The sequence below is a fragment of the Salmo salar genome, chromosome 13 (assembly GCF_965601325.2).
Source record: "Salmo salar chromosome 13, fSalSal1, whole genome shotgun sequence".
Classification (NCBI taxonomy): domain Eukaryota; kingdom Metazoa; phylum Chordata; class Actinopteri; order Salmoniformes; family Salmonidae; genus Salmo; species Salmo salar.
In genome coordinates, this window is record NC_138303.1 from 29,264,734 (window position 1) to 29,290,199 (window position 25,466).

Here is a 25,466-nt window from a genome sequence, read left to right on the forward strand (position 1 = left end):
CCAGCCACCCAGACAGCTGATGAAACTAAGGAGTATTTCGGTCTGTAATAAAGCCCTTTTGTTGGGAAAAACGAATTCTGATTGGCTGGGCCTGGCTCCCAAGTGGGTGAGTCTATGCCCTCCCAGGCCCACCCATGGCTGCCCTCCTGCCCAGTCATGTGAAATACATAGTTTAGGACCTAATGAATTTACATCAATCGATCGATTTCCTTATTTGAACTGTAACTCAGTAAAATCTTTGAAATTGTTGCATGTTGCATTTATATTTTTGTCCAGTATAGATTCAATGGTTGTAAAGATGGGGAGAGGTCTGTCCGTAATAAAGAGATGCTCTGCTTTTTTGACAGCACACTCCACAAAGCAAGTCCTGCAGGCTCTAGTTTTATCTTATCTTGATTATTGTCCAGTCGTATGGTCAAGTACTGCAAATAAAGACCCGGTTAGGCTGCAGCTGGCCCAGAACAGAGTGGCACATCTTGCTCTTCAGGGCTAATATTAATACTATGCATGCCAGTCTCTCTTGGCTAAGAGTTGAGGAAACACTGACTGCATCACTTTTTTTTCATTTTTTTTTTCTATTTAAAGTTTTATTAAGTTTTCTTGTTTTTCAAAATCAACCAACAAAACACATTCCACATTCACAGATGTGACCGACTTCAAAAAAAAAAAAAATAATAATAATTATATATATAATACATTTTTTTTAGGCAGCACTATCAAGGTTCTTATTAGCCATTTCCAGCCTTAGCTGAGATGACAAACAATTAGTTTTTACAGCACCTTACACAACATGTGTCTGCTCATTTCCCTAATCACCCCATTCACTCTGTCCAATATGAAATATAGTTGAGTAGTGGAGACCAGAGTCTATCAAACTTGGGCTGTCTCTTGCTTAGGTCATAAGTGAGCTTTTCAAGAGGGAGAAAGTCAACAATCTGGTCAATCCACATTTTAAATGTAGGAGAAGTATACATTTCTTAGCAAAGTATGTGATAGTCATAAACACATTTTCTCTGTCAGGATCAAGAACAGAGTCCTGCTGGGCATTAAGAAGATAGATACACAGGGTCATATCAAACTGTACATCTAGTATTTTCTGTGCAGCAGTATGTATAGATTGGCAAAATCTGGCACGCTCTCTACAGCTCCAAAATACGTGCATATAGGTTCCACTTTCAGAGGTACATCTTTTACAGTTAGGAGAAATATCTGTTTTCATTCTATGGAGTCTCATTGGAGTGTAATTAGATTCTTTCATTATTACATTAGTAGAGCAGCAGTATACCCTGTCGCAAACCTCCGCCCATAACTCATCACTGATAGTCAGACCAAGGTCCTTTTCCCAGATTATTTTCAAAGGAGTAAAGGAGGAGCCTCCATTCTCAGAAAGGAGTCTATAGATATGAGATTTTGCCTTTAATGGATTGTGCTGTGACTATAAGAGTTTCAGCTTCATTCAGCTGAGCTCTAAACCTCCTCTTGGAAGTAAATGAGGGAATGACGTCCAATTTAAAGATATTTTAAAAAAAATTGAATCTTGGCACATTGAATTCACTGCAGAGCTCTTGAAAGGATTTCAGTATAGTGGTTTTCTGATGAAATAGGTCTGAAAAGGTCCTGATTCCTAGAGTATGCCAAAGATTAAAGTTGGCATCACTCAGGGCTTTTGGCAAGTCTGGGTTGCATACTATAGGCGAGTGAGAACATATTTGGGAGGAAATGCCCAGGTATTTCTTACAGTCCCTCCACGCTAGTAGGGTGCTGTAAATCAAAGGTTTTGGCATTGTTGCCCACTTCACTAAAGTTATTAATGAATATAATTGAGCTTAGGGGCAATGAACCACAGGATTGGGCTTCTATCTGAATCCACGTTGAGTCTTGTCTGTTTGTGATCCATGTTAGCATGTTGCGGATTTGGGCAGACCAGTAGTACAATTGAAGAGATGGAAGGGCAAGACCACCCTTAGATTCAGGTTTCGATAGAGTGGAGAACTTGATCCTAGGTTTTTTATTGCCCCATATAAATTTGGTGATGCTTTGGTTAGTTGTTTTGAAAAAGGAAACTGGGCGATAGCATGGGAGCATCTGAAATAAATAGTTCAATCTAGGGAGGATGTTCATACGGATAACATGAATTCTTCCGACTAAGCTAATTGGAAGGGAGATCCAGGTTTGGAGATCGTTCTTGATTCGATCCAGGAGTGGAAGATAACTTTCCTTCAAAAGGCTATTCAGATCTGGTGTTACAAAGATCCCAAGGTATTGAAACCCCTGTGTCTTCATTGGAATGGACATAGTGTCTTCATAGAGCTGATGAGTGTAAGATTGAGAGGGCAAACAGTGGATTTGTTAAAATGTATCTTATATCCTGAAAACTTGCCATACTGAGCAATTGTGTCTAAAATGGGAGGGAGGGATTTCTCAGGGTTGGATATGTAGAGCAAGACATCATCCGCGTAGAGCGAAATCTTGTGCTGCAGGCCGCCTGCAGAAACACCCATAATACTTGGATTGCTCCTTATGAACTCTGCCAGAGGCTCCGCCCCCAACAAGTAGAGCAGGGGGGACAGCGAGCACCCTTGTCTTGTGCCCCGTCCCAAAGGGAATCTGTCAGAGTTCAGTCCGTTAGTAGTCACCATGGCATTTAGATTAGAGTATAGGGACTTAATCCATTTAATAAAGTTTGGGCCCATATTGAACTTTTCTAAGACTGAGAACAGAAATCTCCACTCCATCCTGTCAAACACCTTCTCAGTATCCAGTGAAGCCAGCAAGACAGCAGGTCTTCTGTGTGTTTAGTTGATCTATAATATCAAAAAGACAGTGAATGTTATCAGAAGAGTACCTGTCTCTAATAAATCCAGTTTGGTCCACCTTTATTATTTTGGGAAGAAGAGTGTTTAGTCTTTTGGCGAGCAATTTGGTAATTATTTTGTAGTCGAAATCCAACACGCTTTTGGGCCGGAAGGACGAGCAGGATAGAGGGTCCTTGTCTTTTTTGAGCAACACTAATGTGAGCTGTGTGCATAGAGTCTGGGAGAACTCAGTTTTTGCAAAAATCATCCAGCATTGGCATGAAAATAGGGCTAAACTGGGGCCAAAAAGCTTTGTAGAACTCTGGGGAATCCGTCTGGGCCTGGGGACTTGTTAGGTGGCATGGAGGTAATTTCCTCCAGGACCTCCTCAGGAGTGAAGGGGGAGATGAGATCTTCTTGGTCGGTCTCTGATAGTTTAGGTAGCGAGAGTCCCTCTAGGAAGGAGTGGAGTTCTGCCTCCGTATGTTTTCTCAGAGGTATATAGTTTGCAGTAAAAATCATGGAAAGTTAATGTATATTTTTTGGGTCATATGTGACCTTGTCCTCTGCTGTTCGGATAGCCATGATTGTACGCTCTGACTGCTCTTTTTTTAATTGGTAAGCAATCTACTCGGCCTATTGCTATACTCATGGTATTTCTGTTTAGTAAAGAAAACATATTTTTTATCTCCCGAGTATAGTCCAAGTTTAGTTTGGCTGTTTTAAGTTGACTCCAGGAGGTGCTGTCTGGGGATTGTTTATGTACTTTTTCACAGCGTTCCAGCTCCCTCAAGATCTAGCCTGTGTGCTTCCATTGCTTTTTTCTTAGAGGAAGAATATGCAATTAGATGACCTCTTAGTGTGGCTTTGGCAGCGTCCCACATTGTGGCCAGAGAATCTTTGTCTTGTGTGTAGTTGTCTATCCATGTAGTTACCAATGTATGCAACGCTTCGTTTGATAACATGGAGGTGTTGAATTTCCAGCTCTTTGACCTCAATGTTTTTGCAGAGGTCAAAGCGGAGGTGGACAAAGGCGTGATCTGAAAGTGCTATGGGTCTGATTGTACATGTCGCTGAATTTATGAAAATCTTGTAATCTATACGGGAGTAGGTGTTATGGACATTAGAGTAGTATGTATAGTCCATAGATGAGCTATTAGTCTCTCTCCAGATATCTATCAGTCCCATCTCTTTAGTAAGAGAGTTCAACATCTTTGCAGATCTAGGATTTGTGGAGGGGACTTGAGATGTTTTGTCTAGGGTTGGGTTGAGGGTACAATTAAAATCTCCTGCCACCACGCCAAAGGAAACACAATGCTCATTGAACAGGGTTATCATTTTTGACATGAAAGCAGGAGTATCTGTATTAGGGGCGTATATGTTTAAGATAGTAATTGGTTGCCCATACAGTGACCCAGTTATCAAAATAAATCTCCCCTCCGGATCAGATATGTTTTTGTCATTTATGAATGGAACATTCTTATGGATAAGTATGGCTGTACCTCTACTGTTTGATTTGAAAGATGAGAAATACACCTGTCCCACCCAGGCTCTGCAGAGTTTGGCATGTTCAGCATCACAGAGGTGTGTCTTTTGTAATAGCGCAATGTCTGCTTTTTCCTTTTTTAGAGCAAATAGAATCTTTTTCCGTTTTACTGCATGACCTAGACCATGGCAGTTCCATGTCAATAGATTTAAGGTACTAGTCAACGTCATCGAACAGTAATCGAACTCCAGTGCAAGTCATCTCTGGGTAAAGGTGGATAATAGTTACAGCTGCGTTCACATAAAAGGAAAATAAATGGTGTACATAAAATAACAATCTCTGAACACCCCAGCCGAGTTCCCAAACAACTGGACATATCCTGTTGGATCTATTACCCCCCCGCTCAGTCTCAATTCTGTGTTCTGAAAAAAAACCAGTTCGCAACACACGTCTCCCCCTCCCCACCAAAGAAATGCCTCATCCTCTTCGCCCCGCACTGAGTAAATGACAACGTAGCCCCCGTCCAGACCACATTAAAAAAGAGAAAATAAAATCAATAGCCCAGTCTACATATACCTCCCCCAAGGGACATAGGGCTAATCGTTTGGACCAAATAAAACAGAAATGTCGGGGTAAATCCTTAAGAGGGATCTATAGGCCAAGTTGTTTGTTTTTATTAAAACTTAATATCAACAGGATAAGGCCACAGGCATAAAATTGACACATTGAGCTTCTCGTTAGGTCTGTAAGTGTGTCATAATCGACAGCCTATAAATGGTGGAGGCCTATGTGAAAATGAGAACTACAAATAATAATAATAATAATAATAATAATTAAAAAAAGGAAATAAAAGTAGGCTGAAACATTAGTAGGCCTAGGTTAGGCTATAGAGCCTATCCCAAAAGAAAATGAATATAAATTAGACGGCTATAATGACATTTAGAGGGGCGATGGGTCTTTGGATGTCGGCTATATGTTGTCTTACCCCCTTTAGTAATAACAGTAATCGCTTTTAGTCATTGGTCCATATCTCAGTGATCAGGATTGTCCTTCAAAAAAACGTTTTTCCTCTTTGGGAGTTTTGAAGTGTCGCAGGGCTCCTTGGTGAAAAATCCTGAGCTCGTTTGGGTATTTGAATCCCCTAAAGATGCCTCGGTCAATGGAGTATTTCTTCACCTTGTCAAACTCTCGGCGCATTCCAGCTGACAGGTCCTGGTGTAAAGTGAGTTTGGCGTTTCCCACTGTAATGGTATTGATTTTCGCCACCTGTAGGACTCGTTCCTTGTCAGTGAATCTCAGGAAACGTATGGTGATTGGGCGCGGTGGTTGTCTGGCTGCTGGTGGGGGCCTCAGTCCTCGGTGGGCTCTCTCGAGTTCTATGGGCCTGTCGGTGGACAGGTGGAGCCACTCGGGGAGTTTGTCTTGCAGGAAGCGGATCAGTGGCATGTTTCCCTCTTCTTTTTCTCCCAGATTTAATAGAACACAATTATTCCTTCGCCCCCTGTTTTCCAGGTCCTCTGTTTTCTCTTCCAGATGCTCTATTTTCTTTTTAGCATATGTTATTGTTTCCATGGCGTCTGTCAGTGAGTCATCCAGGCGCCCTGCGTTGATGGCTATCTTGTTGTTGATGTCAGGCAAAGCATTTTCCAGGGTTGTCACCTTGCCCCCTATCGCACTGAGCTGAGAGTTAATGCCATCTAGTTTGATGTTGAGTTCTGTACGTTGGGATCTCAGCTCAGAAAGGATGTCTTCGACAGAGTGCGAGGTTGGCATTTGTTGGGCCTCAGGGGGGCTCCTGGCTAATGGCACTAGCTTTTTCTGAAGCTAGCTGCTTCTTGGAGGCTTTTTCCGCCGCTAATGCTCGAGTCCGGGTAAAAATGTCACCTGTAATGTCAATTTTTGTGGCCGCCATGACTTTTTGACTAAAGCTAAAGGAGTTTTAACTCTAAGTGGAGGTAAGATTAAGAATTGGAAACTACTTGTGCGGAGCTCTTAGTTCATGCGGCCATCTCGTGATCCCCCGACTTCTTGTTTTTATAAGAACATTCAATGTGTAGGAAATTCCAAATTGTTTGCATCGTCAACTTACACACGGCACTGACACACACACCTACCCCACCAGACATGCCACCAGGGGTCTTTTCACAGTCCCCAGGTCCAGAACAAATTCAAGGAAACGTATAGTATTATACAGAGCCATGATTGCATGGAACTACCATCTCGTATAGCGTAAGTGAACAGCAAACCTGGTTTAAAAAACAAAGCAACACCTCACGGAACAATGCCTCTCCCCCATGTGACCTTCTTGCTGTGCGTATGCAGTGGCGACACGTCATTCAGGGCAATTGCACTGAGTTAATAAAGCCGCATACAAACCTTGTCTCTTTTTTGCTTTCTTGAGTAAGGCAGCTCCAAAATGCAGGTGTTCCAGCCTAGCTAAGAGCTTTCTGTGGTGGTGGGGCTAGCCAGCAGAAAATGGAGCATTGCGCCTGATTGGCTCAGTTTTCTGTCATGATTGGCACAGTACATCATCCCCAATTTTAAGGTTAGAGATCAAAAAGTTTTGCTCCTTGGGTTCTGCCATAGAGTTATAATAGAAGTGCCCATCCAAGAAGGCTCAAGGTCCCTGGCCACAGATATAACGTGATTTGATGTCATTCTATCTACTGTAGCTTTGATTGGACTGATCATGTCAATATCGTACTTTCAAAATCTTAGCTAGCAAACTAGCTAGCTTCACCATGAATCAAGTCGACAATCAAATCCTTTTCGATCCTTGTATGACGAGAAATTATAGATAAAACGTATCGGTGCTCATCGGCCATTGGACATAAACATTACACAACAAGTTGGAAATAGCAAATTCAACTGAGTTCAAGACAACTTGGAACTCGTGAAAAATGAGCTACGACTGGGGAAAAGACGTTTTGAACGGTCATCTTTCTCTTTGATGACAATTTGCCCGCGAAGGACCGCCGCGCCACTTTTCTGTTCAAGCACATCACAACTTGATTCCAAAAATGTCTTATGCAGCTTCATAAATGATATAGGATACCAGAGAGATATGTATACTGTAGCTAAAGTGAGTGTTGTGTAGTAAGCCGTTAGTAGCTCATGTGCCTCACACTAATAATTTGGTCAATTTTTGTAAACCTATCGTTCGTGGCTGGTGTGTGCTTGTTTGCCTATAACCTGTTTTAGAGAAATGTAATCATCGAATATTGTAAGAGCTTTCATTGTCTGACTATATGTAAGAACGGCCCATGATCTGAATTCTGTCGCTGTACATTTCAAAGTGCTGAACAAATAGTTATATTGATGACATCCTTCCTAGCTCACTCATTGATGTCTTAATCGAAATTACAGATTGCCTCTAATCCGCTTGTCATTCCCTTATGCCATAGTTTGTACATCTCAATTGTTAGTAGAAACCACATTTTTTTAAGCAAGTCAGCCATATCAGCTATGTTTTTCTAAAAGGCAGTAAATAAGTCTGAATGAATTGTTTCACTGACAGACAAGGCTCCACTGATAGCCAGGTGTAGCAGTGGTAAGGTGTTGGGACTGCTGTTGGGACATCTTTATGTAGGCCCTAACAGTTTGTGGGCACTGTTTGTCACCGTTATAGTGCTATTAATGTATTGTTCAGTGTTGTGTTGTTGCTTTGCTGGCATGCATCCCACATTTTTTTTCCCCCACCAAGATTTACATGCTAAAATCGCCACTGTGTGTGTATGTACTGATATGTATGTGTAACTAATAGATACATTTAAAAACATGAACATGTAGTGTGTGTAAATTGTTAAATCTTTTGTCTGTAATGTATTTTTCATGATATATCGGACCCCAGTAAGACTTGCTGTCGCCATCGGCGACGGCTAATGGGAATCCTAATAAATCAAATCAAAATACACACACATGATTATCGGTGTGTGCATGCGCGCATGCAGACCAGCTCCAAGAAGTGAGTCTCTCTCCCACACAGCTCCTAAGACTCACCGGGCTCGTATGGACTGTTGAGAGCAGCTCAAACCTCACTGTGGCTGAGGTCATGACCTTGATGATGTCATCCAAAGTCTGGTCTGAAACAGTATTTGGAGTTGTAATAGAAGTGTTAAGTCCAAGGAGGGAGATCACATACCACAACAGTCCCTGATCATACACATGCTACAGAGTTCAGACAAATTGAGCAGACTCACCTTCGACTTGTTCTCCATACTTAATCTCAGAGGCCTCCTTCATCTGCACTCTTCTCAGTCTGTAGGATAGGGTGAACAAGGAGCCAATGCCACACACACACACACACACACACACACACACACACACACACACACACACACACACACACACACACACAGGCTCGATGAGATCTGAAAAGGCTACATTAGAGATCTGAAAAGGCTACATTAGAGATCTGAAAAGGCTACATTAGAGATCTGAAAAGGCTACATTAGAGATCTGAAAAGGCTACATTAGAGATCTGAAAAGGCTACATTAGAGATCTGAAAAGGCTACATTAGAGATCTGAAAAGGCTACATTAGAGATCTGAAAAGGCTACATTAGAGATCTGAAAAGGCTACATTAGAGATCTGAAAAGGCTACATTAGAGATCTGAAAAGGCTACATTAGAGCAAACAGCGGAGCAAAGTGATAGTTACTGGGACTAAAGCTGAATCAAAATGATAAAAGAAGATGTTCTTACTGAAGGTACTGGGCAGCACTGAGGTGAGTTCCAGGTGTCTTCATTGGTCCACAAACAAGATGCCTCTAAGAAAAAGATAAAGAAAAAGAGGGGGCAAAAAGACCGTTACTTTGAGCAATCATTTTATAACACAACATGAGATGTCGAGTTACAGCATGAAATTGGGAGAGACGAGGCCTTTTTATATAAACAAAAAAGAAACGTCCCTTTTTCAGGACCCTGTCTTTCAAAGATAATTTGTAAAAATCCAAATAACTTCACTGTAAAGGGTTTAAACACTGTTTCCCATGCTTGTTCAATGAACCATAAACAATTAATTAACATGCACCTGTGGAACAGTCATTAAGACACTAACAGCTTACAGACGGTAGGCAATTAAGGTCTGAAAAACACCAAAAGAAAGATGCGCAGGGTCCCTGTTTCTTTTTTTGCTGAGTTTATAACTCACCGGTAGAGAGAGATTCTGATTATTAGTTACGTAATCAGATCCTTTTATGACTAATGGACTAACGTAAGATAATATTATTACAGGTGCTTTAAGTAACAAGTGTGTTACTTTCAGAATCATCTCTCTACTGGTGTATCATAGTTTAAAAAGCCTCGTCTCTACTGAATTCAAGCTGAAACTAATTTTACTGTTAAATAAATTAATTGCACAAAGTAGCATAACTGAAAAGATGGGCCATATTATGTTCTGAAACGATGTTGTCACAGTAAGTCAATTCATAGTGGTTATGCCAGTCTTCTAATGTTATTACCTATTTGATGGTTTATTTCATTTCAAGACTGCAAGTAAACGGGTATTGTAGACTATAGTCCAGGCCAGAGGTGTGAACAAGTCTCTATCATTCGAGTCACAAGCAAGTCACAAGGTCAAAGTCTCAAGTCGAGTCCAAAGTAGAACCGGTCGAGTCAAGTCCAAGTTGTGCATTCTAAGCAAGTTAAGTCCAGTCCAGTTGTAACAAGTTGTCTGAAATCATTTGAGGCTACAAGACAGACCTTTTCATTAGATTTTGATTAGGTAACAATACATTTTAACAATCAGGCAATTTTGACATACCAAAAGACCAGTAGACCTATGCTAGTAATTGTTCATTGATTCCCCATTGCTGGTGAGCTTGCAAAGTAAATGGTTCATATTCTTGATCACCAAACAACTTTTGGAGCTGCATACTCATTTATGGCAATCCTCTCTCCCTACAATTTGGCGTTTGCGCTGCACCCGGTCCTATAGCTGTACAGCAAATCAGCAATCTGTTTGCTTGTTCAGTGGTTTTCAAACTTTGACCCGTGACCTCCAAAAAGGAGTGGTTCAAAGCTTGCGACCCTGCGCACGCACATGCAGTCCCTGTGCAAATGAAGCCTGTCATTACAGCCATAAACGGGGATGCATCTTCAAAATGCAAGATACAGAAATCAACTGCAAGTCATTCATGTTAGCAGTCAATATCAACCAGGGATATCATGTCACTTCTCTGGAGTCCAGAGCAAGCAGGATCATATGGCCTACCTCAGGGATGGGCAACTCCAGTCCTTGGTAGCCAGAGTGTTGTCACACTTTTCCCCATCCCTAGCAAGCACAGCAGAATAAAACTAATTGCATTCTAAACTAAAGATCATGATTAGGTGATTATTGGAGTCAGGTGTGTTAGCTGGGGCTGGGGAAAAGTGACACCAATAGGACCCCGAGGATTGGAGTTGCCCGTCCCTAGCCCTACCTGTATGCAGCCTAGGTTGCAGGATTGGATGGAAAGCATGATCTGTCTCTGTAGCCTTTTTCTTCCTCACAAAATGTCCTAATTAATTTGCCAGAATATGTTACATCTTCATCCCATAAGTATTGAAGGAAGTGCAATGTTCCAGCTACCTTTAGACATATAACCTGTACCATCAGAAGTATATAACCTACCCAAACTACACCTATCTGAAATATGAAAATGATAAATGAAATCACCAGGTAGCCTACTGTTGTGGCAAAGATGTATCCGTAGCAGATTGTTAAACACTAAGGTGAATTCAGAATAAGCGGGACACTTTTTGCTTTAGCCCAACATGATACATTTCTGAAAGATGTTTCCTAATCACACACAAAAAAAATATGTTTAATATCATATTCACAGGAGGCATGACACACCCATCTGTACACTGAGTCAAAACCATATTTTCAGTTTGCATTTGGTAGACTGGGACAGCAGGTTAGATAAACGGGGACACCATTATTATAGTCCTAATTGTACCCCAATGAAAATTGAATTACATTTTGTGTGATTTGGAAACATCTGAGGATTTCAGAAATGCATCATGTGTTGGGATAATATGTTGGATAGATGTCTGAAGAAGTTACAGAATACTTAAATGCAAAAAGTGTCCCACCTTTTTCTGAATTCCCTCAAATAACAGTGTTCATAACAGCACTACATTAACAAATTAAGAGGATAGTCAGTGTTTTCCCCAAGCGCTGTTTACAGAGTCATTTTTAGCAGGGTATTTTAGTTTAGTAGTTTTTTGATGGTACAATGATTCCCTATACTAGTCAATGCTTGTTTTCTCAAAAAACTGAAATTGAGCGAACAGTGTAGAATTTTAGCAACCAGGAAATGACAAAGCAATTTCCGCTAGATAACGCAGCCACAAAGTTCGATTTCCGCTAGATAACAGAGCCAAAGTCTGAACAGCTTTCTCAGTTTCACAACAGATGCTACTTAGCCGGGAGAAATCAATAGGAGAATATCACAGCCAATCACAACACTAAGGGTAAGTAATACTGTGAAACACTATCATTCCACTATTAATGTCAGATATATTAGACATTGTTTAAATTACAATGCAAAAATTAAATAAAATCCTATGTGTAGCACCAGAAAAAAGTCTGCAGAGCCCCCTCCCGCTAGAATGAACAAATGCATCTTCTAGCAATCTATTGACAGGACTGGCACCTCTCAGTCACAAAGTGAGCAATGGAAAAGCGTGGATCTCGTCAGTCACTGACCCGATCGGGACCGTGGTGCTGCTTGAATGAACTGCCAATCATATTGCTCAAATACAAAATGGCATGACATTTACATGTGTAGTCTTCAAAATGGTAGACTGCGGCAGAGCAGGCAAATTTTGAACTGGAATTCAAACATTTCGCTGTGTATTTCATATGGAATAAATGCATTAAAATTTACCTGAGACCACCAAAAGAGAGCTTGTTTGTCAAAAAAGTCCCACGGCCCGGGGGATCCTGGCTGGCTACTCCATGTTCTTGTGGTAATCTCTCTTTCCTCCTCTTTAGCTATGGCTGGTAAAGCAGGACAACTAAAAAATACTGAATTACAAAATTGAAACATAATATTGGCAACTTTATGTATTTTGATGCACCAGTACAGTATGTACATTTACATCACAATTTGGCACAGTGCATTGTAACCCTAACATCAAAACAGAAGAAAGCTGTCACTGATCCTTACTGTGTGCTATGCAGGGAAACCAAGATTCAACTTGCTGTTTGAAGCTTGCTCTGCCCCCTCTATAATGTCACACTAATGGAGTGATGTGATTTTGATGATGTGGTTTCTCTGCAAGGGCTTAGTAACCACCGTTTAGATTTTCTCTTGTCAGATCAAGAAATAAACATCTCAGGATTAAGCTGTCTCAGTTTATATAATGTCCCACTCTTTCTGAATTCACCCTACTTTATATGGACAATATTAAGTCAAGACGTGCAAGTTTTGTTCTGAAGCACAAATTTGATTTTTTTGGAAAGAAGAATTTGGTGCTACGCCGTAGGCCTAGGTTAGTGACCAGATCGAATAAGCAAAAGGTATAATACAAATGGTTGGCTATATGTAGCCTATTAAAATATGTAGAAAAATATAGATTTTTCCCCATTCAGTTTCACACTGGCAACCCCCCAAAACCTCACTGCGCTAGCTCACCCGACCTGTGTTGATTGACAATTTGCTGGTCCAATCAGAGGTCTGTGTGTGTTTCACTAGCCAATGAGTATTTTTGCAAGTGCGATACTGGCTACATTCCAAACATGTAAAATACACACCCTCTCCCCTCAGCCCTCAAATTAAGTGAATATCATGACTTATGATGAGTTGAGACTTGCAGGCCAAGGGAATAATGAATGCATTTTAAAATGGACTGCCCTTGCCCTGAAATGTGTCACTCGTTCGTCCCACGGTTGTGTTTTCAGTCATCATGGAACCCCCGGTAGCTGTTGTGTGTGTGCTTTGTATGCGTTAGAGTCAATTATGATTGCATTTCATATATTGGCTAGAAGACAACGCACTCGCAGACATCGAATGCTAACCATCTGACTATATCAGGTAAATCGAAAATGACAATGTAGAAGTGTGATGTCAGGGAAAGTTGTATGCACTAGCTAATGTTTCCAAAAGCTAACCAAACAAAAACATCATTACTTTCACGATATGCGTTTGTGCTGTCATGTGCATTATTAGCACAGTTTCTAACTTATTTACATTTGTTTTTACTTATAATGTTGACTTCTCCATATTGATGTTGGTTTTACATTTTGGCTGACTTTTCTTAGCGAATGTACAATCATCAGAAATTGAATTATGGGGCGTTACAGGCCCCGGAGTGAACAGGGTTGTAAACTCACAAACTATCACAAACGAGGGCTGAGGGGCTTAGGTTGCCAACTTCCATTACTTGGCTAATCGTTTGGACAGTTGGCAAAGATGGCCCTGGGGATTCCCCCAAGGGCATAAGGTGAGGGTAAGAGGAGGATGGTGTGTCTTTTATATGTGTTTGAAACGCAGCCATTGTCTCTGGCTGCGTGGAGAATAATCCACGTTGACTCTGTGCCACAAAATGAGTGACTAAACGTTAAAAAACCTGGCCAAATACTTTCAAGTCATCAGTCTCAAGTCAAAGTCGAGTTTTAGGCTCCAAATCAAGTCTCAAGTTTAAAAAAAGTATATCAAGTCGAGTCTCAACTTATCAATTTTGAGACTCGAGTCAGACTCCAGTCCAAGTCATGTGACTTGAGTCCACACCTCTGGTCCAGGCTCTCTCGGAAAGGTTTGAAAAAGAATTATCTGTCACAAGTGTTGGTGTTTTAAATGGATACAAGCTGTTGTCACAGTGAGGCCTGATCACACTTTATTTTCATTCTTCTTGGAATGATTCAATCTACAAATTAAGAGGTGGCCTTGTTCGGACAATATTTTTAGACATTGTCAAATTGTGAATGAAGAGCCTGATGAACAGCCCAGCATGGAATTGACACAGAGGCTGGGAAACGGAACACACTCTTATTTTGTATTTTTACCAAAAAGCGACTTTGAGAATGCTCCCGCAGTCACATGCAAGTAAGATATTTTGATTTATATATATATATATATATATATATATATATATATATATATATATATGATTACAAAGAGCAGATACTGAGCTTTTCAAAACCCTTACATTTGCTAAACAACAAAAAACTAAATGCTCTTTCAAAATATCACTTATTCTTGGGATAACCGCAAGTCCATCCATTTCTCAAGTGAGCATTCGCAAGACAAAAGTATGTTTGGGAAAAATATATTCTATTTTGATTGTATTCCGTTATATTCTTACTATATACGCAGTATACTGAGTGTACAAAACATTAAGAACTCCTTCCTAATATTGAGTTGCATCCCCGCTTTTATCCTCAGAAGAGTCAGAATTTTCCGGGGCATGGACTCAACAAGGTGTCGAAAGCGTTCCACAGGGATGCTGGCCCATGTTGACCAATGTTTTCCACAGTTGTGTCAAGTTAGCTGGATGTCCTTTGGGCGGTGGACCATTCTAAATATACACAGGAAACTGTTGAACGTGAAAAACCCAGCTGCATTGCAGTTCTTGGCACACTCAAATCAGTACATCTGGCACCTACCACCATACCCCATTCAAAGGCACTTAAATATTTTGTCTTGCCCATTCACCCTCTGAATGGCACACATAGACAATCCATGTCCCAATTATCTCAATGCTTAAAAATCCTCCCCTTCATCTACACTGATTTGTATTCATCACGGCTATTCTAGTGTTAAATAATTAAAATGCTTTGATGTCTGTCCTATCATTAGTATTGTATCCTCTGCATTATTAAATCGGTGACCAACATACCTTGTTGGCAAGTGGGATTTGATGGTGTTTGTAATATAAGGAGTAACATAACGCATTACTTTGCACAGAAAGTAGTATTGTAATATAACACATTATTTTGATTGAAAGTTACGAGCAATACTTCATATTTTACAAGTAACGAATCCCAACACTGATAATATGTGGTTGCAGCAAGGATAGGTTTATAAACTGATTTTGGATAAAAATCTGAGTAAAGTTGGGGCAACATAAACCAATTTCTTTTTCATTTACAAAAATTGGTGCACCTCTACTGGTTAGTCTGGGGAGGTACAGTTAGTCATTATATGGTAGTTAATGCCTTGTGTCAAACAAACCTGTGTCACTGTTGCACCACTTGCTCTCCACAGCATTGCTATCTGCTGCTGACGGAACTCATCCTGACAGGAAGTGACATGTACTGCGGTTGCCGTGGATACCTTGGTCAATAAGGGAAGTGATAAACATGAGACCCTATACTGTTTAGTATTGTATGAACATACACAACAGCAGCTATAGTAGTACACGGCTGTAGCTTGATGTTTAAAGTTTGGGGGGGGAATGTTACTCACAGTGCAGCCTGCAGTAGCCCTGTCCAGTTGGGCCAGATGAGACACACTGTCCCTTTGCACTGAGGACAAATCAACAGGATTATGGGTTACAGACTGCTCCTATAGACTGTTCATCTCTGTAGGTTTTACTTATCTAAACTACATTAAAGTAAGTTTCATATCTAAAGGTGTCCTATAGGCCTAGCTCCTTGTGAAAGAAATCCATTTTATTGAGCAATTTGACCCTACCATTTGCCAATGCACAGTGCATTCGGAAAGTATTCAAACCCCTTCCCTTTTTCCACATTTTGTTACGTTACAGCCCTATTCTAAAATTGATTGAATTATTTTTTCCCCCTCATCAATCTACACACAATACCCCATAATCCAAAGTGAAAACAGGTTTGTAGAAATCTTTGCAAATGTATTAAATTAAAAACAAATACCTTATTTACAATAGTATTCAGACCCTTTGCTATGAGACTCAACATTGAGCTCAGGTGCATCCTGTTTCCATTGACCATCCTTGAGATGTTTCTACAACTTGACTGGAGTCCACCTGTGGTAAATTCAATTGATTGTACATGATTTGGAAAGACAACACCTGTCTATATAAGGTCCCACAGTTGACAGTGGATGTCGGTAGAGCACCGAGATAGGATTGTGTCGAAGCACAGATCTGGGGAAGGGTACAAAAAAATGTCTGCAGCATTGAAGGTCCCCAAGAACACAGTGGCCTTCATAATTCTTAAATGGAAGATGTTTGGAACCACCAAGACTCTTCCTAGAGCTGGCCGCCCAGCCAAACTGAGCAATCAGGGGAGAAGGGCCTTGGTCAGGGAAGTGACCAAGAACCTGATGGTCACTCTGACAGACCAAAGTTCCTCTGTGGAGATGGGAGAACCTTCCAGAAGGACAACCATCTCTGCAGCACTCCACCAATCATACCTTTATGGTAGAGTGGCCAGACAGAAGCCACTCCTCAGTAAAAGGCACATAACAGCCTGCTTGGAGTTTGCCAAAAGGCACCTAAAGAACTCTGACCATGAGAAACAAGATTCTCTGGTCTGATGAAACGAAGATTGAACACTTTGGCCTTCTAAGCGTCACATCTGGAAGAAACCTGGCACCGTCCCTATGGTGAGGCATGGTGGTGGCAGCATCATTTTGTGGGGATGTTTTTCAGCGGCAGGGACTGGGAGACTAGTCAGGATCAAAGGAAAGATGTACAGAGAGATCCTTGATGAAAACCTGCTTTAGGGGTGATGGTTCACCTTTCAACAAGACAACAACCTTAAGCACACAGCCAACACAACGAGGAAGTGGCTTCGGGACAAGTCTGTGAATGGCCTTGAGTGGCCCAGCCGGAGCCCGGACTTGAACCCGATCAAACATCTCTGGAGACCTGAAAATAGCTGTGCAGCAACACTCCCCATCCAACTTGACAGAGCTTGAGAGGATCTGCAGAGAAGAATGAGAGAAACTCCCCAAATACAGGTATCCCAAGCTTGAAGACTTGAGGCTGTAATAGCTGCAAAATGTGCTTCAACAAAGTACTGAGTAAAGGGTCTGAATACTTATGTAAATGTGATATTTCCGGTTTTTCTTTTTAATACATTTGCAAAAATAATAAACAAAACTGTTTTTGCTTGATAGTGATGAGGTATAAAAAAATATTTAATCCTCCTTAGAATAAGTCTGTAATGTAACAAAATGTGGAAAAGTTAAGGGGTCTGAATACTTTCCGAATGCACTGTATGGGTTATTCATATGTTAAGACATTTACAGCCAATCCCCAGGTCAAAAGGTCAATGTTGTTTGTCTCACCTGTACAGGTGCCCAGGCTGGGGTCATACCCTGGCAGCTGCTCCTCCTGAAACACCCTCTTCAAGTTCACCCTGAGCATCTCCTCTTTATCTCCATCCATATTATTTCCTTCACTCTCTTTTCTTCCTCCATCTGTCTCCTCTCTTTCTCTGTACGAGGAATTCTGTAAAGCCTCCAAAATGTTCTCCTCCCTCTCATCATTGGTCCAGCTGATGGGCACTGTGGGCCAATCGATGCCAAGCAATCGGAGAAAGACAATGATGTCACTTTCCTCTGGCAGCACAGGGCAGCAGGACACAATAAACCTGAGAAAAACAGTGACGCAACTGACACTGACATATGATATAGTGATAAAGCAACACCCTATATCTATCACATATTTATGTGCACTTGACATACACAACTCAGCAGATACATACAGTACCAGTCAAACGTTTGGACACATCTAATCATTCAAGGGTTTTTCTTTATTTTTTACTATTTTCTACATTGTAGAATAATAGTGAAGACATCAAAACTATGAAAAAACACATATGGAATCAAGTAGTTATCAAAAAAAAGTTTAAATCAAAATATATTTTATATTTGAGATTCTTCAAAATGTAGCCACCCTTTGCACACACTTGGCACTCTCAACCAGCTTCACCTGGAGTGCTTTTCCAAGTCTTGAAGGAGTTCCCACATATGCTGAGCACTTGTTGGCTGCTTTTACTTCACTCTGCGGTCTGACTCATCCCAAACCATCTCAGTTTGGTTGAGGTCGGGAGAATGTGGAGGCCAAGTCATCTGATGCTGCACTCCATCACTCCCCTTCTTGGTAAAATAGCCCTTACACAGCCTGGAGGTGTGTTGGGTCATTGTCCTGTTGAAAAATAAATGATAGTGGGACTAAACGCAAACCAGATGGGATGGCGCATCGCTGCAGAATGCGGTGGTAGCCATGCTGGTTAAGTGTGCCTTGAATTCTAAATAAATCACTGACAATGTCACCAGCAAAGCACCATCACACCTCCTCCTCCATGCTTTACAGTGGGAAATACACGTGGAGATCATCCGTTCACTCACACCTCACATTTTTGGTTCGAACCAAAACTATCCAATTTGGACTCCAGACCAAAGGACAAATTTCCACTGGTCTAATGTCCATTGCTCGTTTTTCTTGGCCCAAGCAAGTCTCTTCTTCTAATTGGTGTCCTTTAGTAGTGGTTTCTTTGCAGCAATTCGACCATGAAGGCCTGATTCACACAGTCTCCTCTGAACAGTTGATGTTGAGATGTGTCTGTTACTTGAGCTCTGTGCATTTATTTGGGCTGCAATTTCTGAGGCTGGTAACTCTAATGAACTTATCCTCTGCAGCAGAGGCAACTCTGGGTATTCCATTCCTGTGGTGGTCCTCATGAGAGACAGTTTTATCACAGAGCTTGATGTTTTTTGCGACAGCACTTGAAAGTTTCTTCAAAGTTCTTGAAATTTTCTGGATTGACTGACCTTAAAGTAACGGACTGTTGTTTCTCTTTACTTATTTGAGCTGTTCTTGCCATAGTATGGACTTCGTCTTTTACCAAATAGGGCCATCTTCTGTATACCACCTCTACCTTGTCACAACATTACTGATTGGCTCAAACGCATTAAGGAAAGGAATTCCACAAATTCACTTTTAACAAGGCACACCTGTTAATTGAAATGCATTCCAGGTGACTACCTCATGAAGCTGGTTGAGAGAATGCCAAGAGTGTGCAAAGCTGTCATCAAGACAAAGGGTAGCTATTTGAAGAATCTCAAATATATTTTGATTTGTTTAACACTTTTTTGGTTACTTCATGATTCCATATGTGTTATTTCATAGTGAAGACATCAAAACTATTATTCCACAATGTAGAAAATTGTAAAAAGAAAAGAAAAACCATTGAATTAGTAGCTTTTCTAAAACTTTTGACCGGTAGTGTAGGCGTGTCCAAATTTGACATTATGGCAGACTAGTAGTCTCCTTACTCACCCCTGTCTCCTCAGTAGCGCCCCTAAGTGGTCAGTCAGCAGCACAGTGCGTAGTTGCCCCAGCGTGAGGGTGTCAGGGGAGGGTAAATTTGGTTTGGGGTGCAGGGCGGGGCAGTTGAGCACCACACACCCCTGTCTCTGGCAAGGAGGCGTCAGGTACACCGACGAGTCACTCAGGACCTTCTGAAACGCAGCAGTCCGGTCGACCCGCACCCTCAGCCCCTCTCCCATAAGTTCCCCTCCAGCCACAGGGAGAACCCCTGTCCCTCTCAGGGACTGCAGTCTAACCATCACTGCTGGGGGAACCTACACACAAACACATCGCACTTACAGTTGAAGTCTGAAATGTACGTACACCTTGGCCAAATCCATTTAAACTCAGTTTTTCACAATTCCTGACAGTTAATCCTAGTAAAAATTCCCTGTCTTAGGTCAGTTAGGATCACCACTTTATTTTAAGAAGGTGAAATGTCAGAATAATAGAAAAGAGAATGATTAATTTGAGCTTTTATTTCTTTCATCACATTCCCAGTGGGTCAGAAGTTTACATACACTCGATTAGTATTTGGTAGCATTGCCTTTAAATTGTTTAACTTGGGTCAAACATTTTGGGTAGCCTTCCACAAGTTTCCCACAATAAGTTGGGTGAATTTTGGCCCATTCCTCGTGACAGAGCTGGTGTAACTGAGTCAGGTTTGTAGGCCTCCTTGTGCGCACCCACTTTTTCAGTTCTGTCCACAAATTTTCTACAGAATTGAGGTCAGGGCTTTGTGATGGCCACTCCAATAGCTTGACTTTGTTGTCCTTAAGCCAGTTTGCCACAACTTTGGAAGTATGCTTCGGGTCATTGTCTATTTGGAAGACCCATTTGCGACCAAGCTTTAACTTCCTGACTGATGTCTTAAGATGTTGCTTCAATATTCACATCCTTTTCCTCCTCATGATGCCATCTATTTTGTGAAGTGTACCAGTCCCTCCTGCAGCAAAGCACCCCCACAACATGATGCTGCCACCCCCGTGCTTCATGGTTGGGATGGTGTTCTTCGGCTTGCAAGGCTCCCCCTTTTTCCTCCAAACATAATGATGGTCATTATGGCCAAACAGTTCAATTTTGTTTCATCAGACCAGAGGACATTTCTCTAAAAAGTACGATCTTTGTCCCCATGTGCAGTTGCAAACAGTAGTCTGGCTTTTTTTATGGCGGTTTTGGAACAGTGGCTTCTTCCTTGCTGAGCGGCCTTTCAGGTTATGTCAATATAGGACTCGTTTTACTGTGGATATAGATACTTTTGTACCTATTTCCCCCAGAATCTTCACAAGGTCCTTTGCTGTTGTTCTGGGATTGATTTGCACTTTTCGCACCAAAGTACGTTCATCTCTAGAAGACAGAACGCATCTCCTTCCTGAGCAGTATGACGATTGTGTGGTCCCATGGTGTTTATACTTGCATACTATTGTTTGTACAGATGAACGTGGTACCTTCAGGCGTTTGGAAATTGCTCCCAAGGATGAACCAGACTTGTGGAGGTCTACAGTTTATTTTCTGAGGTCTTGGCTGATTTCTTTTGATTTTCCCATGATGTCAAGCAAAGAGGCACTGAATTTGAAGGTAGGCCTTGAAATACATCCACTGGTACACCTCCAATTGACTCAAATGACGTCAATTAGCCTATCAGAAGCTTCTAAAGCAATGACATCATTTTCTGGAATTTTCCAAGCTGTTTAAAGGCACAGTCAATTTAGTGTATGTAAACTTCTGACCCACTGGAATTGTGACAGATTAATTCACTGTGTCTGTAAATAATTGTTGGAAAAATGACTTGTGTCATGCACAAAGTAGATGTCCTAACCGACTTGCCAAAACTATAGTTTAACAAGAAATCAGGGAGAGTAGTTGAGAAACGAGTTTTAATGACTTCAACTGTACATGCTGTCCATGGATAGCAAACAGTTTTCTAGCATGCAAAGACATATGCACTATCAATCACACAGTCAAAAACTATTGCAGTAATAGCCTTCTGCCTGTAGTGGTATTGGCTTCATTTGCCTCCTACAGGATTGTGTGGTGTTGTATTGACCGATGCCATGTAGAAAGACGGTGGCACATTTAGCAGTGTGACCCACATTGTATTTGCCAGTCAGGGGTTAATAATACTTGCAGCAATGTTTAAATGTTGTCGATGATGGCAATGCCAACCGTCTCAAATTATAAAATGTATGAATTCAATTTCGTTCACAATCATCAAGTGGAAGTTGACAGTGTGGGGTACAATTTGCCTCCACATATCTCTCGAGAGTTCAACCTGTCAAAGAGAGAAGCGCGTGCTGTCAACCCATACATTACAACCAGTGCACCAACTGCAAAACAATTCAAAGGCAAAATACAATGGGGTTATACGAGAATTAAATAAGAAGAAGCAAGCTAGCGTCAGTTAGCTAACGTTAACAGACCGACCTGTCCGTCTGCATAAAGCGTATTCAGCACCGTGGTGGGTGACAAGAAGTCCCTGTTTCGGAGATTCTTAGCGCTGCTTTCTTTGAACCAAAGCTTCACCGGCTCACTAGAGATTCTGTCCCCGCTACCCAGACCATTAGCATCAGGAACATTTTCAGGCTCTCCCCGTAGTGCGGAGCCCAGCGCTTGGACGGTATGGGTGATCCGAAATGGCGTCTCCTCAATGTTCTCCATCACTAACTCACAACCTGGTCATCACTTCAGCTGAGCTAAACGTTATCGTAGTAATTTCTGCTTTATGACAGCTAGTTTTTCAAATAGAAAAGCATGCGTTCAGTTGATCCAGTTAGTCTATCACAATACGGAACTGTAGAGTGCAAATGTTGTTTCCCCGAATCCCATTCACTTGTGAAGCAGGACAAAAGCACGAGTTTAGGGCCATTTTATGTGTGGCAGGGTTGCCTGTTCAGCACAATCTATGAAACTTAAATTAACTTTCTGAAAACATTAAGTGGTACACGTGTCGTAGATGTTAGAATGACAGTTTATTATATGGCTTCTCCTACTTTTTCAATAATGTCATGGTCTGGATTAATTCAGATCAGTGGCGACCTGTCATTCAGGGAAAGTGGTGCAGAGCCCCACCTGTTTAGCTAAAAAATATATATTTTTATTTTGTGTTTTTGTTGCCTGTTTTGCATGTTATTTTGGCATGAATACGTCAAATATCAGTTTGCAAACAATGTAAAAAAATAATAAAAATAATGATTGAGTTAATAAAGCCGCCTACAAACATGATCTCTTTGTTGCTTTCTTGAGTAAGGCAGCTCCAAGATGCAGGTTTTTCAGCCTAGCCCAGTAGAAAATACAGAGCTAAGGGTTGGTAATGTCCTCTAGTTGCGCCATGATTGGCTCAGTGTTCTGTCACTCATGGGGACACTGTCTGAGCAAAATCTACAGGGAGAGCTAGGAAGTTCAAGCCCCCTTGGGTGCTGCCACATACAATGCTCAAAAAAATAAAGGGAACACTTAAACAACACAATGTAACTCCAAGTCAATCATACTTCTGTGAAATCAAACTGTCCACTTAGGAAGCAACACTGATTGACAATACATTTCACATGCTGTTGTGCAAATGGAATAGACAACAGGTGGAAATTATAGGCAATTAGCAAGACACCCACAATAAAGGAGTGGTTCTGCAGGTGGGGACCACAGACCACTTCTCAGTTCCTATGCTTCCTGGCTGATGTTTTGGTCACTTTTGAATGCTGGCGGTGCTTTCACTCTAGTGGTAGCATGAGACGGAGTCTACAACCCACACAAGTGGCTCAGGTAGTGCAGCTCATCCAGGATGGCAGAATCAATGCGAGCTGTGGGAAGAAGGTTTGCTGTGTCTGTCAGCATAGTGTCCAGAGCATGGAGGCGCTACCAGGAGACAGGCCAGTACATCAGGAGACGTGGAGGAGGCCGTAGGAGGGCAACAACCCAGCAGCAGGACCGCTACCTCCGCCTTTGTGCAAGGAGGAGCAGGAGAAGCACTTCCAGAGCCCTGCAAAATGACCTCCAGCAGGCCACAAATGTGCCTGCTCAAACGGTCAGAAACAGACTCCATGAGGGTGGTATGAGGGCCCGATGTCCACAGGTGGGGGTTGTGCTTACAGCCCAACACCGTGCAGGACGTTTGGCATTTGCCAGAGAACACCAAGATTGGCAAATTCGCCACTGGCGCCCTGTGCTCTTCACAAATGAAAGCAGGTTCACACTGAGCACATGTGACAGACGTGACAGAGTCTGGAGACGCCGTGGAGAACGTTCTGCTGCCTGCAACATCCTCCAGCATGACCGGTTTGGCGGTGGGTCAGTCATGGTGTGGGGTGGCATTTCTTTGGGGGGCCGCACAGCCCTCCATGTGCTCGCCAGAGGTAGCCTGACTGCCATTAGGTACCGAGATGAGATCCTCAGACCCCTTGTGAGACCATATGCTGGTGCGGTTGGCCCTGGGTTCCTCCTAATGCAAGACAATGCTAGACCTCATGTGGCTGGAGTGTGTCAGCAGTTCCTGCAAGAGGAAGGCATTGATGCTATGGACTGGCCCGCCCGTTCCCCAGACCTGAATCCAATTGAGCACATCTGGGACATCATGTCTCGCTCCATCCACCAACGCCACGTTGCACCACAGACTGTCCAGGAGTTGGCGGATGCTTTAGTCCAGGTCTGGGAGGAGATCCCTCAGGAGACCATCCGCCACCTCATCAGGAGCATGCCCAGGCGTTGTAGGGAGGTCATACAGGCACGTGGAGGCCACACACACTACTGAGCCTCATTTTGACTTGTTTTAAGGACATTACATCAAAGTTGGATCAGCCTGTAGTGTGGTTTTCCACTTTAATTTTGAGTGTGACTCCAAATCCAGACCTCCATGGGTTGATAAATTGGATTTCCATTGATTATTTTAGTGTGATTTTGTTGTCAGCACATTCAACTATGTAAAGAAAAAAGTATTTAATAAGATTATTTCATTCATTCAGATCTAGGATGTGTTATTTTAGTGTTCCCTTTATTTTTTTTAGCAGTATATTTACATTAGAAGTGCCCATCCAAGAAGGCTTAAGGTCATTGGCCACAGATAAAATGTCAAATCACGTTATAGCTACAATAGTTTTGATTGGACTGATCATGTCAACATCATACTTTCCAAATCTTAGCTAGCAACATAGACAAACAGTCATCATCATGAGTCACGTCAAAAAATCTACCAGCAAATCCTTTTCAATCCTTGTCATAAGAAGATAAATTATAGATAAAATCAGTGCTCAGTGTATCAGTGCTCATTGGCCATTGGACATAAACATTACACAAGAAGTTGGAAATCGCATATTCAACAATGAGTGGTTTGGAAGGAATCAGTGGCTAACTGCAAGCGTTGCAAGCAATCACTATTTTGCCTCCCCTGCTATTTGGTGGAGTGGGTGTGTGGTCCAAGTCTGGGTTTAAGGGTCTCTTTTCAAAGCTTAAAAGGATAAACATTAACACGCAACACCATGGGCCAGAAAAGGTTGAATACATTGGTCATACTGTCAATCCAGCATGACTTCTGCCACGTTCAAAACAACTGGAAACTCGGAACTGGGAAATCTCAGACTTCATTGAGTTCAAGACATCTGGCAACAACGGAAAAACATTTGCTCAGACTGGGAAAATACATTTTGAACGGTCATCCAACTCTGAGTTTGAAGTCAGGAACTCAGGCCTCTTTCTAGAGCTCCGACCTGAAGATCACTGACGTCATGATTTTTTCCCCAAGTTCCCAGTTGTCTTGAAAGCACCATAAGTCCAAAGAATGCCAGACTTTGATGACAAAAATTTGCTCACAAGAAGGACCGCCGCTCCACCTTCCTGTTCAAGTGAGCACAGCACAACAAGATGAGTCCAAAAATGTATTGTATGCTGCTGCATAAATTATGTAATATGCCAGGGAGATATGTATAGTGTAGCTAAGAAAGTAATACTAAGTGTATGTTGTGTTGTAAG

At 41.8% G+C, this 25,466-nt stretch overlaps 1 protein-coding gene across 1 annotated transcript in view; it reads right to left on the reverse strand.

Annotated features, from left to right (window-relative positions):
- Positions 1 to 22,386, reverse strand: part of LOC106566782 (DALR anticodon-binding domain-containing protein 3) — a 35,379-nt gene extending 12,993 nt beyond the window's left edge. The window contains exons 1-8 of the mRNA XM_014135171.3: positions 21,933 to 22,386; positions 19,479 to 19,783; positions 17,483 to 17,787; positions 15,677 to 15,735; positions 15,443 to 15,544; positions 8,985 to 9,049; positions 8,481 to 8,539; positions 8,281 to 8,363 (exon numbers count right to left, since the gene is read on the reverse strand). Coding sequence (XP_013990646.1) covers positions 8,281 to 8,363; positions 8,481 to 8,539; positions 8,985 to 9,049; positions 15,443 to 15,544; positions 15,677 to 15,735; positions 17,483 to 17,787; positions 19,479 to 19,783; positions 21,933 to 22,166 — 1,212 coding nt within the window. The 5' untranslated portion in view covers positions 22,167 to 22,386. The remainder of the gene's footprint in view (positions 1 to 8,280; positions 8,364 to 8,480; positions 8,540 to 8,984; positions 9,050 to 15,442; positions 15,545 to 15,676; positions 15,736 to 17,482; positions 17,788 to 19,478; positions 19,784 to 21,932) is intronic.
- Positions 22,387 to 25,466: the final 3,080 nt, after the last annotated feature.